This window comes from Balaenoptera physalus (assembly GCF_965194825.1).
Source record: "Balaenoptera physalus genome assembly, chromosome: 6".
Classification (NCBI taxonomy): domain Eukaryota; kingdom Metazoa; phylum Chordata; class Mammalia; order Artiodactyla; family Balaenopteridae; genus Balaenoptera; species Balaenoptera physalus.
Window position 1 is genome coordinate 123,305,871 of NC_138885.1, and position 17,581 is coordinate 123,323,451.

The 17,581-nt window shown below is 37.6% G+C and overlaps 1 protein-coding gene across 5 annotated transcripts in view; it reads right to left on the reverse strand.

The window, feature by feature from the left end:
* Nucleotides 1-17,581, reverse strand: part of FARSB (phenylalanyl-tRNA synthetase subunit beta) — a 65,500-nt gene that overhangs the window by 12,794 nt on the left and 35,125 nt on the right. For all 5 annotated transcript variants that reach the window (XM_082464650.1, XM_082464654.1, XM_082464652.1 and 2 more), the window contains one exon: nucleotides 7,294-7,449. In XM_082464650.1, coding sequence (XP_082320776.1) covers nucleotides 7,294-7,449 — 156 coding nt within the window. The remainder of the gene's footprint in view (nucleotides 1-7,293; nucleotides 7,450-17,581) is intronic.

Genomic DNA, 17,581 nt, shown 5'->3' on the forward strand with positions numbered 1-17,581 from the left:
TCTTTGACATAAATCCCAGCAATATTTTTTGGATCCATCTCCTAGAGTAATGGAAACAAAAGCAAAAATAAACAAATGGGACCTAATCGAACTTAGAAGCTTTTGCACAGCAAAGGAAACCATAGACAAAATGAAAAGACAACCTACGGACTAGGAGGAAATATTTGCAAACAATGTGACTGACAAGGGATTAATTTCCAATATGTACAAAAAGCTCATGCAACTTAATAACAACAAAAACAAAAAAATGAATAACCCAAACAAAAAATGGGCAGAAGACCTAAATAGACACTTCTCCAAAGAAGACATACAGATGGCCAACAGGCACATGAAAAGATGCTCAACATTGCTAATTAGCAGAGAAATGCAAATCAAAACTACAATGAGGTATCACCTCACACCGGTCAGAATGGCCATCATCAAAAAGTCTACAAATAATAAATGTTGGAGAGAGTGTGGAGAAAAGGGAACCCTCCTACACTGTTATACTGTGGGAATATAAATTGGTGCAGCCACTATGGAAAACAGTATGGAGGTTTCTTAAAAAACTAAAAATAGAATTACCACATAATTCAGCAATCCCACTCCTAGGCATATATCCAGAAAAGACGAAAGCTCTAATTCAAAAAGATACATGCACCCCAATGTTCACAGCAGCACTATTTACAATAGCCAAGACATGGAAGCAACCTACATGTCCCTCAACAGATGAATGGATAAAGAAGATGTGACATATAAATTCAGTGGAATAATACTCAGCCATAAAAAGAATGAAATAATGCCATTTGCAGCAACATGGACGGACCTAGAGAATATCACACTAAGTAAAGTAAGTCAGACAGAAAAAGACAAATATTATATATCACTTACATGTGGAATCTAAAAAATAGTACAAATGAACTTATTTACAAAACAGAAACAGACTCACAGACATAGAAAACAAACTTATGGTTACCAAAGGGGAAGGGGGTGGGGATAAATTGGGAGTATGGGATTAAGAGATGCACGTTACCATATATAAAATAGATAAACAACAAGGATTAACTGTATAGCACAGGGAACTATATTCAGTATCTTGTAATAAACTATAATGGAAAAGAATCGGGGGAAAAAAAACCTGAGCAGTACAAATCACCCTAAAAATCCTCTCAACTTTCAGGATTTGGGTCCTTGAAACTGGAAATGAATTTCTTTTGCATCTCTTTTTATTTGGGCCATAGCCTTTTCTGTAGAACAGTGGAAGCCAAGGTCTAGTTTGGAAGCAAGAAAAAAAGGAGTACAAGGTGTTAAATAAAAATACCTTTCTCTCTCTCTCTCTTTTGCCCAGCACATACAGTTAAATTGAAACAACTCCAAAGTACGCATTAAGTCACAGCATGCATTCTCAAAGGGGAATGAAAACTGGTTCTTGGTTGGGGAGAGGGGGGTATGAAAAAAATCTTATATTACAGTGGTTTGGAGCCCTCCAAAGATGAACCCTATTTAACAAAACTGTACTCCTTAGTATTCAGTTCGTCTCACTGGGTTGTCTTGGGCTTTACAGGAGCAGCACTGACATGGAAAACATAGCAAATGTACGCAAGATCTGCGCTCCACGACTATGGCGACAGATAGCTCTGATCCAGTGACTGCAAGACTTTGTATCAAGTGCTCAATTGCAAGGTCATGTTGAGAGATGACCTGCATGTGCCAGGAATCACCATTGGCTGCCTTGTGGACTCTGTTTCTGTGTGCTCTTGAGAGCTTCCCTGCGTAGTTCAGGCTTTGAGAATTAAATAAAAACAGTTTCTAATTTAAAAAGTTATTATTCAACACATCATTAACTACATCAAGTGCTGGAAAGAAAAAACATCAGCAATATCTGACTACCAGCTAATTAAAAGTTATCTTCTCTTATCAAGGAAAAGTTAAATTCACTAAAAATGACTTTTTAAGAAATTAATTTTTCAACTGTTTTACTTTTGCTAGAAAAGTGGGTTTTGAATGGTTTTTAAAAATTTTTGGTTACAGTTATATATTTAAATTAATTGCCAATTGGCATATATAGTTTGATGCACTACAATTTATATAAGTATGTAACATTAAAACCTATGCAGCAGATACAAAGTTAAATGTTAGTAGTTTTTTGATTTAACTCTCTCTCTCTTTTTTTTTTTTTTTTTTCTGTCTGCACCGATAGGCTTATAGGATCTCAGTTCCTCGACCAGGGACTGAACTTGGGCCACAGCAGTGAAAGCCTGGAATCCTAACCACTAGGCCACCAGAACTCCCTAATTTAACTCTTAACTTAAAAATGTTTACTTATTCTTAACCCTGAATTGAATTTTAAAAATAAGGTTTATACTTTTTATGTATAAAGCAAAGCTATACATATAGTACATAATAAATATGCAGTATACCAGTGGTATTAACATTTTATGGAGGGACAATTAGGAAAAAAATCTAAAAGGTTCCTTAAGGGAGAGATAATAAAAAGAAGTTGAGAAACACTGTGTTTCAAGACCTATCAGATGGGAAAGTGAGCTGACCAAGTCATTCAAGTGGGACCTGCTGTGGAACACGCACTCCAACAATGAGTACTGAGATGTCAGGTGGGTACCAAGGCACACCAAAAGCACGAGGTGGTGAGCATGAGTGGAGAGAACTCTGCCTCATACATATAAGAGAGAGTGAGGCAAGGAAGTAAAACACACTCAAGAACAATACAGGGCTACGTGAATCACGATAACTGCTGAGGCTTTAACGGGCACTGTGGACCCATGTCATCCCGCTGTTTTGACGTGTGGTGATCACTGCAGACGTGTTTAATATTGCTCTTAATAAAGCCTTCAAAGAAGGTAACAAAAACTGTAGTACTTGAAAGCTTGCCTCAAACACCAGAAAAAACCAGAGAATCAGAGGATTAAGGACATTTTTTACACAGAGTAATAAGGTCAGAAGCTTAAAAACTTCCAAACCTTTTTTCTTTTAAACGTGGTGCCTTAACACAGTAATGTCTTTGCTGATGGTAACTAAAAATGTGGAGACACTATACAGATCCCCCTTCTTTCCAGCCTAGACTTTTGTGTAAATCAGACCATAAATGGGAACACCTTTACTCCAGCAAGCTGTTCAATACATATTCTTCTCATATATTTCCAAGCTCATGTTACACTAAAAACCAGTATGAAGGCCAGGGAGACATCACAATTTCACCCATACTTTTTAGCATCTGAAATCTTTCACAGGTGTCCTGAAAGAGGAAAAAGGTCATGACCTACAGGTCAAGTCAATGATCATTTGGTGATGCTGTAACAGAAGGTATCTAAATAACCTCTGTGGGTACATATGGTGCAGGATTAAATGTGCCTATTACTTACAAGATTATTTTTCATTTCACAAAATGAATTCTGAGCAGCATGAAAATTAGAATTGTCAAAACTCAAAGTACTAAAACTTCTGTTTTTCCATCAGGAATCTTGTCTCAGGTTAAACTGACATTTTCCATAGATTTGTGAATAAACAAAACTGAAATAGTAACAAATTCAAGGGGAAAAAATACACACTCAAGTCAATGCAGCCAATCGCACACAAAGCCTACTACCTTCCCTAAGAAATTATTTTCGCCACTGATTTGACCAGGAACCACATAACTGTTCTAAACACAAAAATGCTGCGAATTTTCCTTGCCCAGAAGTGGTTTTGAAAAGGATAAATGCATTTTAACATAATTTAGTTTGCAACAAACCACAAAAACAAAGGGGAAGAAGTCTGAAAAAAAGCGTGTACATATGCTGTAATGATCCGATCAAATGCCACTAAAACATGAGTTGTTCCAAGTGCTCAAAATGCTCTACAGTCTGTTAAAAAGTTAAACGTTCTTCTACTCAACGACTGCCCTTATTCTATCAGCAGTTCGGCATTCTACCTCACCTTGTGTTCCTAATTGCAGGGGCGCTCAGCAAATAAAAACTCTGTGAGACTAAGTGACCATGGCTTCTAATTGCGGCTGCACTCACAGGACTTGGGAGTGCTTCTCAGAGATCCACGGGCTGCAGAGGGCTGCTGTCTGCATGAGAAGCCAGGTTACACAACTCCCTGAGATCAATGGGATGATCAATGAAATGAGTTTCCAGATTTCTCTCACAGTGGACAGGGCCAAGTTTCTCAAGAGGGAATCAAGTTCTGTTCCACTCTCTACCACCAAACAAAGCAGCACAAAAGGAAGTCAGTGGTGTTCATTAGAAACGACAGAGAGAGAGTAGGTATATCTACCAATGGACTGACATTAGCAAGACTCTCTGGTGAACAGACTTAGCTCAATTATAATGGCAAAGCCACCAGGGACTTTTAATTATTAAAAGGTAAACCATATGCCAGAGTAATAGAAGACAACTCAGTAATCAAGAATGGCAGGAAACAGTAGCTCTTAATCTGTTTCTTCTTGACTTTTTTGATACTCTGAAGACCTTTTCTTGAAGCAGAAAAAGCCTTATGCAAAATAACAATAAATCTGAGGAAATGATGTAGCTAAACACGCCCCAGCAACCAAATTCCTGTGTAGAGATTTACTTAGGAGATATATATATATATATATATATATATATATATATATATATACACATATTAAATTTTAGATGAAGAACTTACACCAACTTTACTGCTGACTTATTTTGACAAGCCACTTCCTTAGGTCTTGGTTTCTTCAACCATTTAAAAAAAAGGTAATCATATTTGTCATTACATAATCAAAATAGATAATCAAAATATAACATTACAATTTCTATTATGAGAGCCAAAGTAAATTCAACAGGAAACACAAGATGGCCTCTGTCCTCATACAAAATCCAACACCAGTAACAATCTGGCCTAAAAAACTGAACATAAAGATCTACAACCATATCGTAAGTGGTTACAGTTTATGAATGTATTTTCTAATTTGAAAACACACACACCCACCCAAACCCACACCCACACACTCCAAGCCAAAATGATAGACATCTACATATTAGGGAAATTAAGTACTAAGTATTATATTGTTTTGGTGCTAAAATATAAAAGGATTAAAATTATAATATCATAGGTCTAGAATGATGAAAATAGAACTTAAAAAAAAGATCAACACATATGAGCTGTATCATAAAAGGTTCCGAGTGGCATAAAAGGTTCCAAGTGGAACTTTTCCAAATGCTGAATGCTGTAGCTTCTACCTTCATAAAGTTTCTTAAATCAGTCTTCTCCTTGGTATAGCCTTGGCCAACATTCAAAGTCAAGTCCTTATTCTCACTATAACACCTTTCAACCATTCTCTTCCCCTCTACTCTCCATGCCGCCCAACCTACATACTGCTGCCAGATTAATCCCTTCAAAGTACAGATCTAATCACATCACTCACTTAAGGAAAAGAAAAAAAAGCAGCAGCAGCTTCAATATTTTCCAGCTAATTAGCTACAATTCCTTATTCTAGCACTCAGGACTCTAAATGTAGTCCCAAGCTTCTTCCTCACCCTGTAGTCAAACCAAACTGCACGAGGCTATGTTTCCCATCATTTTTGCCTTTGCTCTGGTAGTCTGCCTTGCTTCCCCTGTCTCCCACCTATTCCTTCGAAGGCCTATGTCACTTTCCAGAAACTCACTAACGCTTTCCCATATGCTCTTAAGAAACCACACCATCTCGCTCTTTGGAAACTTCAAGGCACTCGCCTTACCAGCTTACTGTGAAAGCTGGTATGCAGTGGTCATTCCCCCTGTAGGTTCCTTGACAGCAGGATCTGTGTCCTGCTTATTCTGTCTTCTTGAAGCCTGTCTCATGAAAGGGGAACTTAGAGGCTTCTGAGAAATATGTCTAAGGAACTTATTGAGGCAGGAGAGTCATTATATTAAGACACTGGTTTATGGTTTATAGAAGCATCATTAATATAAAAGTTATATATAAAAGTATCATATCCACAACAAATTATGCTCCAATTTACCATTTCAGCTCTCTGCAACCTTTCAAATAAGAAAAAAAATTATACCTCATATATATGGCATAATCTGTTTCAGGAAACAGATTTTTATTCAGCTTATCTCTATATGAAGTAAAATTTCTGAGAAAAGACTCTGTATAGAAGGTTAAAAAAAATGTGTCACATCAGCTTTCAGGTTGCCATTAACTTGGATGACCAGATCTTAAAGCAGAAATTCTAGAAGAGTTAACTGGTGAATGAGTAATGTAAAGCCACTATAAAGATAGGCAACTTGGTCTTGTGGAAGGAACACTGCGAGGCAGGCGCCCTGGGTTCCCCATGTGTGACCCAGCCCAACTCACCTAACTTGCCTATCCTTGGCTCCTTCACTTGTCAAATCAAGGAACTGGACTTGATGAACTCTAAGACCCAGTTCCAACACTCTAAAATTCTATAAGCATCACACATATCTTCACTGAATGATTACTAATGAGAGATGTGGTAGAAAACGATAACTCCCTGCAATATTTAATCTTTCAATTTTATTAAAAAAAAAGATAACTCCACAAATCTTCAACCTAAAAAGGCCATATATTTAGGGTTATTGCATTTTCAAAGAAGTTTCCAAATTAAAAAAAAAAATTGAAACAAACAACAATAAAAAACCATCTCTGAGGACTAAGAAAAATAAAACTAGGGGAAAACAAAACTATGTCCCCCCAAACCTCACACCACTACAAGTACTGCTAAATAACACTTTTAAAAAAGTGAACATTACAATAGAAATTTAAGATGCCAAATAAAGTTATAAAATTGTCAGGTAAACAGTGGAAATAAAGTGGTAAAATGTTTCTTTCAAATTGTTTCTGGATCTCTTGTCTAATACTGATTCAAGCTATAGGGGTATGAAAAGCAAAAATTTCAGAATTCCTCAGACAACAAGAAACTAGCATTTTAGGGGTATATATACAATTTAGTTAGCCTAACTTCCAATGTCTCTCTTTTTTCTTCTTTTGCCTTAAAGGCTTCAGGCAGGAGGCTCTGAGCACAAGTCATGAGTTTTGGTTCTCTCAGCTTCCAGTTTGGATTGTGGGTTGGCCATGGCTTGATGTTGCCAGTAACTAGGGGTTACCAGCACTCAGCTGGAACAAAAGTATACTGTGTGGCACTACAAGAGCTCTGAAAAGCATCTTCTCAAAATGCTGGAGGGAAAAAGGATATTTCTAGAAAATACTTACAATTAATTGATATGAAGCTCTATCTCTCACCTCCCCTCTAAATCAAAACCAAAAAGACTTTATCACAAATAGGGCTTCGCCTCTTCATTATGGGATCATTGACTCTAGACTCAGCTGATCTGTCTCACCTTCTGATGCTTTGATCACATATCCTCCCTTCTTTTCGCCAGGAGGCACATCAAGTAGCTGCATGATTCTGTCCAGAAGCCCATGGATTATCTCAAACCCAGGATTCTTGTTGTAATAAACAGCACAGAGATGCCTGTAGTTTCTTGCACCTACATCTGAAAAAAATAAAATTGGTCACAAGGCTACACTGACCATCACTTAAGAAGCTGATTTACCCCAAAACATAAACTCAAGCAAAATCAACAAAAAAGAAAACCAATTAGAAAACATAGAACCAATCAACCTCAGAAAGACAAGATAAGATGGTTTTTCAATCATTAAATTCCCTGAGGTGTTTTTACTTGGGGGAGATGTGGAAAACCCTCAGTGCTGGCCCAGGAACAGTAAGGCTTCATTGTGGTACGAATTGGTAAAGAATTTAGCAACATTTTTCAGAGCCTTAAAATTTCATACTCTTTTATTCACAATACTATCCAAAAGAAATAATTCTAAATACAAAAATGGATTCATGTAGAAAGATATTACTTCTACATAAAGCATTATTTCCAATAGTGATAATTAGAAACAACCCAAATTGGGAAATGGCTACATAAACTACAGCACAATCACTCAGCAGAATACTATGCAGCTAAAAGGCATCTTTATGAAGATTTATCATAATAGAGCTAGAATACTTACAATAGTAAACAAAACAAAAAAAGGAGGCCACAAAGTTCAAAAAGAGTCACAACTAAATTATATTATCTAAAGAATATACACAGGCTGGACAACTATGAAGCAAAGAAGGGAATGACTATCACAAAAGTTAGGATAGTGATTGCTCTAGGTAAAGGGAAGGTAGTTTTGATGGGGAAGGGTCTTAACTTGGATGGTTACACTAGTGTTTGCTTTATAATCTTTTTAAACTGTGTATGTCATATATACACATGACAATTAAAACATGAAAAAAAAAGCAATTTATGAAGAATCACAGCTATGTAAATATAACCACGAGCCAAAAAACTCCATGCACAGGAAAAAGAATGTAAAGAAATATACCTGAATGTTAATAGAGGTTCTGTTTGGGCAGGAATATTTTTTTTTCCCATTTTTCCTTGATTAGTATATTTTTTCTACTTTGAAAATCAGGACAAACTTACACGATGTAATTTTTTTTTTAAATAATTGCAATAATCCAAGTGAACTCTAACGGGTGACCAGATAAACTGGTTCACCCATACAATGGAATACTACTCAGCAATAAGGGAGACTTGATAACTTAGATGAATCTCAAGGACATGACGCTGAAAGAAGCCAGTCTTAAAAGGCAATGTAAGTGGACAAAATAAGTCCATTTATATGACATTCTGGAAAAAGCAAAACTATACCAACAGAGAACAAGATAGTGGTCGCCCGGGGTTAGATGTGGGGGAAAAAATGTGACAACGTGGGGACATGTGGGTTTTGGGGGTGACAGAACGGTTCTGTATCCGTAGTGATGGTTACAAAAATTTAAAACTCATTTGTTTTAAACATCTTTATTGGAGTATAATTGCTTTACAATGTTGTTAGTTTCTGCTGTATAATAAAGTGAATCAGCTATACATATACATATATCCCCATATCTCCTCCCTCTTGTGTCTCCCTCCCACCCTCCCTATCCCACCCCTCTACATGGTCAAAAAGCACCGAGCTGATCTCCCTGTGCTATGCGGCTGCTTCCCACTAGCCATCTATTTTACATTTGGTAGTGGATATATGTCCATGCCACTCTCTCACTTCGTCCCAGCTTACCCTTCCCCCTCCCCGTGTCCTCAAGTCCATTCTCTACGTCTGCATCTTTATTTCTGTCCTGCCCCTAGGTTAGTCAGAACCTTTTTTTTTTTTTTTTTTTGAGATTCCATATATATGTGTTAGCATACGGTATTTGTTTTTCTCTTTCTGACTTACTTCACTCTGTGTGACAGACGCTAGGTCCATCCACCTCACTACAAATACCTCCATTTCGTTTCTTTTTATGGCTGAGTAATATTCCATTGTATATATGTCCCACATCTTCTTTAACCATTCATCTGTCGATGGACACTTAGGTTGCTTCCATGTCCTGGCTATTGTAAATAGTGCTGCAATGAACATTTTGGTACATGACTCTTTTTTGAATTATGGTTTTCTCAGGGTATATGCCCAGTAGTGGGATTGCTGGGTCGTACGGTAGTTCTATTTTTAGTAAAACTCATTTTTAAAGAAAGAAATGCATAGCATACAAAGACAGACTCAAATTCAGTGGAGATCATTTAACTTTTTAACAGGTAGATGATACACTTGTGGCCCTTTAATAAATTCTGGAGGAGACCACTGCTCTACACAAACAGTGAATGAATGTTGGCTTCGTTTTGCCTTTCAAATCAGGAAAAGAGAAAGAACAAACTAATGTCTATCTGGGAGAACAAACTGAAAATAAAAAGCTGCTTCATATTAGCATGTATTGAGCAAAAGTTCTTCCACAGACTTATTCCCGTACCATAATTTGCACAAAATATAGAATGTCTTTTGCCTTCCAGATATCCAAATAAACAAATGAGTATTTTAAAACACTGTACTTTACTGCTAGTAATATAAAAGTTGGCCAATAAATAGGGTAAAAGGAAAGGGAAACTTAGTATCCCGAACTTAGTATCTTTCTATCAGCCTATCTGTCATCTTAATTCTCAAGACAATCATGTGAGCTAGGTTTTATTGTACCTATAAAGTGGATAGGGAAAATAAGATGGGGAAACAAAAGTTCAGAAAGGTTTTGCCCAAAGTCAAGCTAACTGCCTGGAGCTAACTGTAATTAATTACACAGCTAATAAGTTACAAAACCAGGATTTGACCAGCACTGTCTAACTCTAAAATCCATGCCCTCTCTACTATACAGTAGAAATCTCTAAATCTCTAAAGGATTTAGATGAAATCTCTAAATCTCTAAAGGATTTAGATGAAAATAAACAATATAAGGGCAAGCTTATGTATGAATATATTCTTAATATAGTCAAAGATGTGCATTCTTGAAATGTTTTTGATATGATACACAGATGTTTTCATTTTCAAAAGTTTTCATATTTAAGAATTGTAGTCAAGCAACTGAAATAAATTATTTTTAGAAGTCAGTTAACTGAACTTTCTAGCCTTCAACAGTATTGTAACTCATGGGAAGTACATTCTGAGTTAAACTTTGGACTGAACATACATAGAGAAATAACTGTTCTTGCCATGTAACATTTCTTAGCACCCACTATGCTCAAAGCACTCCACTCTAGGTATCCCTAGAGGGTAGAGGTCAAAGCCAGCATAGGGCCTGCACAGACTAAACCCTCAACAATTATTTTCTGAATAAATGAGCAAAGCCTGGAAAGGAAGCTAAGCATACACAAAAAAATCATTAAACGAGGCCAGGACAAGACAGTGGCCACATTCTAAGTCAGCACAAGAGCCAGCTGGTGTCGGAAAGTGAGTACTGTGCCACTGCCGCTCTCCATCATTTCCATGTGCAAGAATAAAGTAATCTGGTACCTAAAAGCTATAATCGGAGGTGTCGGAATAAAGATTAATATTAAAACCAGGGAGGCATCGAACGTCACTAAATCAACCACATGCATTAACTAAAATGAGGGGCCTGATTGCTCTGTAGGAGCGCGCGTGCGCGCACACATACACACACACACACACACACACTCACTCACTCACACTCCTCTCCCCCTCCTCTCCCTCTCCCTCCCTGCTCAACCCCTCTCCCCACCCGCCTTCCCTTGAAGGGAAAAAAATGAAATGAAACAAAACTAATTTATCCCTTTCATATTACGGACTTGCTCCTGGGTATCTCTGCCATGTGGTACCCATTTGTTGGTGTCACATGCTTTCACTTTAACACACAGACACGTATTGAAACCACTTTGTAGTCCCATTTGTGCTGTGAGAGAAGGGTCCAACAGTAATGCCATCATTCAGAGAGCTTAGCAACACAAACTGGAAGCTCTATTTTGGTAACCTTTGCCTTGGAATACTTCTGTCCTGATCTCCAAATTATGTAAAACTTGCCTTTCTGATAAGAGGAGCAACATCTGGTTTAAAGACTTAGAATAAAAAAAAAAATAATTAAGTGATTTTGACGATCAGAATAATGAAGTTACAATAAAAAATACAGGACTTAAAAAAAATTATACTCCATTCAAGAAAGGTTTCAGGATGTTTACAGCACATGCATATACAATAATGAGCTATATATTTTTAAACTCAATTTTGCAGTATTTTAAGGAAAGGCCACTGACTTTTAGGGCTTTATACTAAACCCACCATAAGAATTAGATTAAATACATTATTTAGGTGCCCCCTCCCAGCTCCCACCACTGATTGGCTGGTTTTTCACATCTCTCCCAAGTGCTACCATTCCCTCTAGACTTGCTTCCTCACATCTTGCTAAGACATTCCCTCTGAATTAGCTGGATTGAATTAAAAGAGAAAATAACCACATACTCAGTTCCACCCAGAATTTCTCCTTGGAGAAACTGCTAGGCATAATAAAATTCCCACTTCCTAGTATTTTGCACTGAGAGACCATATTACATCACAGGAAGTTCACTGACTGCATGCCGCAAAATAAGAACTATTTAAATTTCATGCCAAAACTAGGGTTTGTTGGAAATGCCTCAGTTCTTTATAACTCAGTTAACAGACCTCTTGTGTCATGCCATCAAACAATTCTGCTTTTTAAATAGGCCTGCCAAGTATGTCAGCCTAAATTACCAGTGTCTTTCACAGACTTCAAAGTACTGCCCGGAGAGGCTGATGTAAACCACCCAGAGAAGGGGTGGCTGGCTACAATTCTGGAAGCTGAAAGAACATGCCAAATGATTTTATAAAAGAAGAAAAAAGGAAAAAAAGTGATATGTGATGTCCCTTAGTAAATGACGATCACATACAACTCAAATTTTTCGAACAGCCTAGTGTAGATTCTCTCTCACCAAAGTACCAATGATTAAAAGCAAATTAGGGGTGTTAGACAATGTTATCGTAAGTGGCACAGAATGCAAAAGGATAAGAGTCTTCAAGAGAAGCTTTCCATCTCTATTCTCACATTCACCGAGAAGCCCAAATGAAGATTCTAGGAGAGGTTTCCCTGGGGTGCAGTGGTTAAGAATCTGCCTGCCAATGCAGGGGACACCAGTTCGACCCCTGGTCCAGGAAGATCCCACATGCCGCAGAGCAACTAAGCCCATGTGCCACAACTACTGAGCCTGCGCTCTAGAGCCCAAGAGCCACAACTACTGAGCCTGCATGCCACACCTACTGAAGCCCACGTGCCTAGAGCCTGTGCTCCAAAACAAGAGAAGCCAGTGCAATGAGAAGCCCGCACACTGCAACAAAGAATAGCCCCCGCTCGCCGCAACTAGAGAAAAGCCTGCATGCAGCAAAAAAGACCCAACACAGCCAAAAATAAAATAAATAAAATAAAATAAATAAATTTTTAAAAAGAAAAAAAAAGATGCTAGGAGAAAGCCTACTGGGGAAACAACAGAGCTCCCAGGGCAATTGGTGGCTGATACTGAGCTTGAGAATAATAGCCTGGCCAAGCTCAGAAAATGAAACAAATCACCTTGATTTTTAGTCTATTCCATCTAACAAATTTCTTTACTATTGGTACCCATGAGACTAGTATAGCTAATATTACAAATTTTACTTATCTTCAGAAGAAATTCAGAGTAGGCCTAATGATTCACAAAAGCTATGAGAATCCTGTCAAGACACAGACCTTAAAAAATTAGATCTAATATGGGAGAACAGGAACCTTTACACACTCTTGGTAGGACTGCAAATTTGTAAAAAATCCTTTTTAGAAGAGAATTTGACAAGGTAGCAAACATTTCATATGCATACCAATGGACTGACCAATTCAATTTCTAAAAACACATATTTGTATAAGGGTACAAGGATATTCATTACAATAGACATATTTTAGCAAAAACCTGGTAACAATCTAAACAGTCGTCATAATAGTTTGAGTCAATAAATTACAGTATATCCATATAATGAGATACTATGCAGCCATTAAAAAGAATGAGGTGGACAGAATGTGTTCATAGGAAAAAAGTACAGGACAGAAAAAGCATAATCCTATTTGTATAAACACTAAAGAGAATTTACCTGTATCTGTGGCTATATATAGAAATGTGAAACATACATTCTATGCATATGCATAGAATGTCTGGCAACTAATTCTAAGAGTAGGATTTGGGAGAAGTTGGATATGTGTATATTTTTTTTAATGTGAAAACAACAGAATTACTCTTAATACATATTTGTGAAAGTTCTTAAAGATATTACAAATACATTTTCAATTTTAAAAACAAACATAATAAAACCTAAGAACAATTTTCCTTAAAACACTTCTATATTACGGCACTGAGGTAAAGACTTTTCTTTTTTTAAATAATGCTGAAAGCCAAGAAACAAATGTGAGGAAAAATCTATGACCTTCTCAATGCATGAAGGAAAAAGTTACATCCTTGTGGGTTGGCTTTTATTTCGTTAACATAAACCTGGAATGGATTTTTATCTATTAAAAAAATACGATATTCAATGCATGACAGAGCACATTATACTCATGTTAGCAGATCTTAACTATGCGAACCAAATGTACTAAAATAACTTTCTACATTAAAAATGATGGTATTCACACAGTTAAGATGCCATCACATATGCGAATGATGCTACTTCAAATACTGTTAATGTCAATGTTCCTTACACCCATATTTTTTGGATTATTAATTGGAAATTCTACATGCCAAAAATATGAAGTAGTAAAATTAAACTAATCTAGACTGATGACATAAGCTCTCTTCAGAAAGCCACATTCCACATGTGGATGTGAGATAATCTTCCACTATTTAATGGCTGCAGAATTAATGGACAATTTCTCAGAGCTGAAGTATTTTACAAGCTCATAATGAAAATGCTTTCATTGAGCTTTATATCAAGCAAAGAATTATACCAAAAACTACAAAGACTGGATCCCTAGAGTTTAGCAGGTTACAAAATAAGACAGATGCATGAAAGGTACAAACCGACAGCAAACAGAAGGAACAAACCAAATCATAAAAGAACAGTGAATTAGCTCTGTTCTATGCGGCCATGGTGGTCCCAGGAGGAGAAAAGAACAAGAATCTTAAATATACTAAAGTTAAAAAAAATTAACTTTAAATTTTAAAGTTTAAAAAAAATTCTAGATTTCCATATCCAAACTAGGCAAGGTAAGAAGTAGATCTTTCAGATTTAGAAAAGTTTCAGGGAGAATGAGAAATTTTAGCAACTATTTAAGCAGCAATTTGGGGGACAGAGGAAAGGTGGCTTGTTCCAGGGCTGAAGCAACGCTCTGGACACGCAGGAACGACCTGAGCAATACAATAATTATTAAAACCCAGCAGTTTTAAAATTATTAAAATGCAGTAGTTAAAACCAAAGGGCAGTATGATTATCGGGGCTCTCTACCGATAAATGTCAAACTGACAACTGGATGATTGTATCATGCTAAATTTAAAACACCCTATATACTTGCTTTACGAAACCAAAGTAAGTCTTCCTTCTTAGGCTATCATTCCTTTTAAACGTAGATTCAACCCCATGATGCATCTTCTCCTGCCATTTTTGTGAGCTTTTAGGCATCCTGGCAGTTTCAGTGACCACTGTGGAATAAACTGTGATGGCAGAATTCAATCTGCGTTTAATAAAAAGCCAGAATGCTGGACTTTGCAAAATATAGTTGCATTTCTGGGCATGAAGACTAGAAATTCACAACTGCTCCTCTGAAGTAATTTTTTACTATTTTGTTGATAGTTTCTCCTCCACACTGAAAAGACAAACATAACAACTGAAACCAACCAGTTACTCACACAGCAGCCCGATCTGATAGCTTCAGTACAGCCTCTACTGGACTTCCCTGCTATAATAAAGCTGAAAATTTACCCCACAGCAGAGTCTGCATTCAACTTCTCGTTCCAAAAACACTGCCACTCTGCCCAACAAAAGGGATAAATCAGCTTAGTCCCTCGAGTCATGACTAATTTTTTAAAATGTTGCAGCAACTTCAGATCTCACAATTCAATAAGTGCAGTGACTGGCTCAGCCTCTAAGAACAGGACTGTATCTGACTCAGAGTGGAAATCCTCATACTTGAGGAGGAGGGTGCCTGAGTCCCTCACCGGGCAGCCTGACAGCCTCACGACATGGATGGCCAGTCAGAAAGTCCACATTAGCATAAGAAACTGTCCGATAAGGTCAAGCACAAAAACACGAGCTAGTAGATTTTCGTCTACTCTTACAGGAACGCAGGTCAGACAGAATCTGTGGAAGGCATATTGAAATCCAGTAGAGATTCCTCTTCCATTTCCACTTTGGAAGATACACTTGCCTACACAAAACCGTGAGGCTGAGAGTGTTGGCTTTTCCTTAATGTTATGAAACAAGTTAGTGGCATCTGTCACTCCCCTCTCTGTGCTATCAGGGCACCTTGTACACTCCCTTGGCAACCTTTTCTCTCATGTTTCAAGCAGCCCCTGGCAAAGAAAAGGAACTAAAAGATACTTTCTCCCAGTACAACAAATGAGACTGTCTTGCCATACATCTCCACCCCTTTTAAACCAGCAGTTTGAGTACTGCCCTCACTAGTGAAAATTTGGGACATTTTCATAGTCCCTAGAAAACTGCTCTGTCATTTCACTTTTGATGGTCTAGATTTTTTTTTTTTCTTCAAAATTGTTTAATTATTTAGGAGGAAATGGCTACTGTAAATCCAACAGAGAAATGGTTCCTGGTTTGAGACGGTAAAAACATATACGCTCAATTCACTGAAAAGAAGTGGGTGATGAATTGCTCAAAAAACATTCCTGGACTTCCCTGGTGGCGCAGTGGTTAAGAATCCGCCTGCCAATGCAGGGGACACGGGTTCGAGCCCTGGTCTGGGAAGATCCCACATGCCGCAGAGCAACTAAGGCCGTGCACCACAACTACTGAGCCTGCATGCCACAACTACTGAAGTCTGTGAGCCTAGATCCCCATGCTCCACAACAAGAGAAGCCACCACAATGAGAAGCCCACGCACCACAACGAAGAGTAGCCCCCACTCGCCGCAACTAGAGAAAGCCCACGCACAGCAACGAAGACCCAATGCAGCCAAAATAAAAAATAAATAAATAAAAATTAAAAAAAAAAAAACCAACATTCCTACTTTCTTAAGTAAATTCCTACATTAGTACGTTTTGGTTTTCTTTTCCTAAAAAAAAAAAAAAAAAAAAAAAAATAGTGCACAACAGAAGAAAAACCAATTAAGTTCAAAGTTAGGATAAAAATGAGCCCCAAGTGCCTTAGCAAGGTGATATTAACCCTTTAATGGCCAGCAAAGGTTTTCAATTCATTCTCAAAGAAAATTTCCAGAGACCAAGAAGCTATGTATTGGGCCTTAGGGATTGCTAATACCCTGACAGTCAGAGCAAACACCAAACGGTGCTTATTACGTGGCTGGAACTTTTCAAAATACATTTAATTTTTACAAGTCTACTGAAATAAGTGCTATCATTATTCCCATTGCACAGATGAGGAAACTGAGGCACCAAGAAATTAAATAAATTGTCCAAAGTTAAGCAGCTGGTAAGTGGCAGAACCATGACTCAAACGCAGGCGCCCTGGCTGCAGAGCCGCTCATGGAACCACGGTGCTGGGCTGCCTCTCCTGCAGAGCCCTCTCTGTACACCAGATGACAGGCAGGGAGACCGCAGGTCCATACTTACAATAATCCATCAGGAAAGCTTCTTCTGTTACGAAATAAAGTCCAGGCCTACCTAAACAGGAAACACACTCCACATAAACTAAAGCAAACCTATGTTTTCAAGATGGTAGACTTACTGAGTGCATCTACCTCCTCTTATTCCTCAAATCCCATTGATAGGACAGAAAACTGTAAAGAAAAACAGTAAACCATGATGGTGTAAGACAACAGGCAAAAGTAATTATCAGTTAAAAATGGATTGATGTGGAAAACAGAGCAGAATAATCACAACTAAAATCAGGTATAAAAGAGGTTTGCTACAGAGATAAGAACTACTCTTCCTGATGAAACAAAGTGTAGCAGAAAGACAAATCTTTGAATTAAAAAGTATATGGATGGGGTTTCTGGAACTATCACCAGGGTGATCTGTTAAATGACGGCCTAAAGCACTTGTATTTAAGAACAGCTCTCTTTCAACCTCCAAGCATGGGCCTTCCCAAGAAACACAGAGA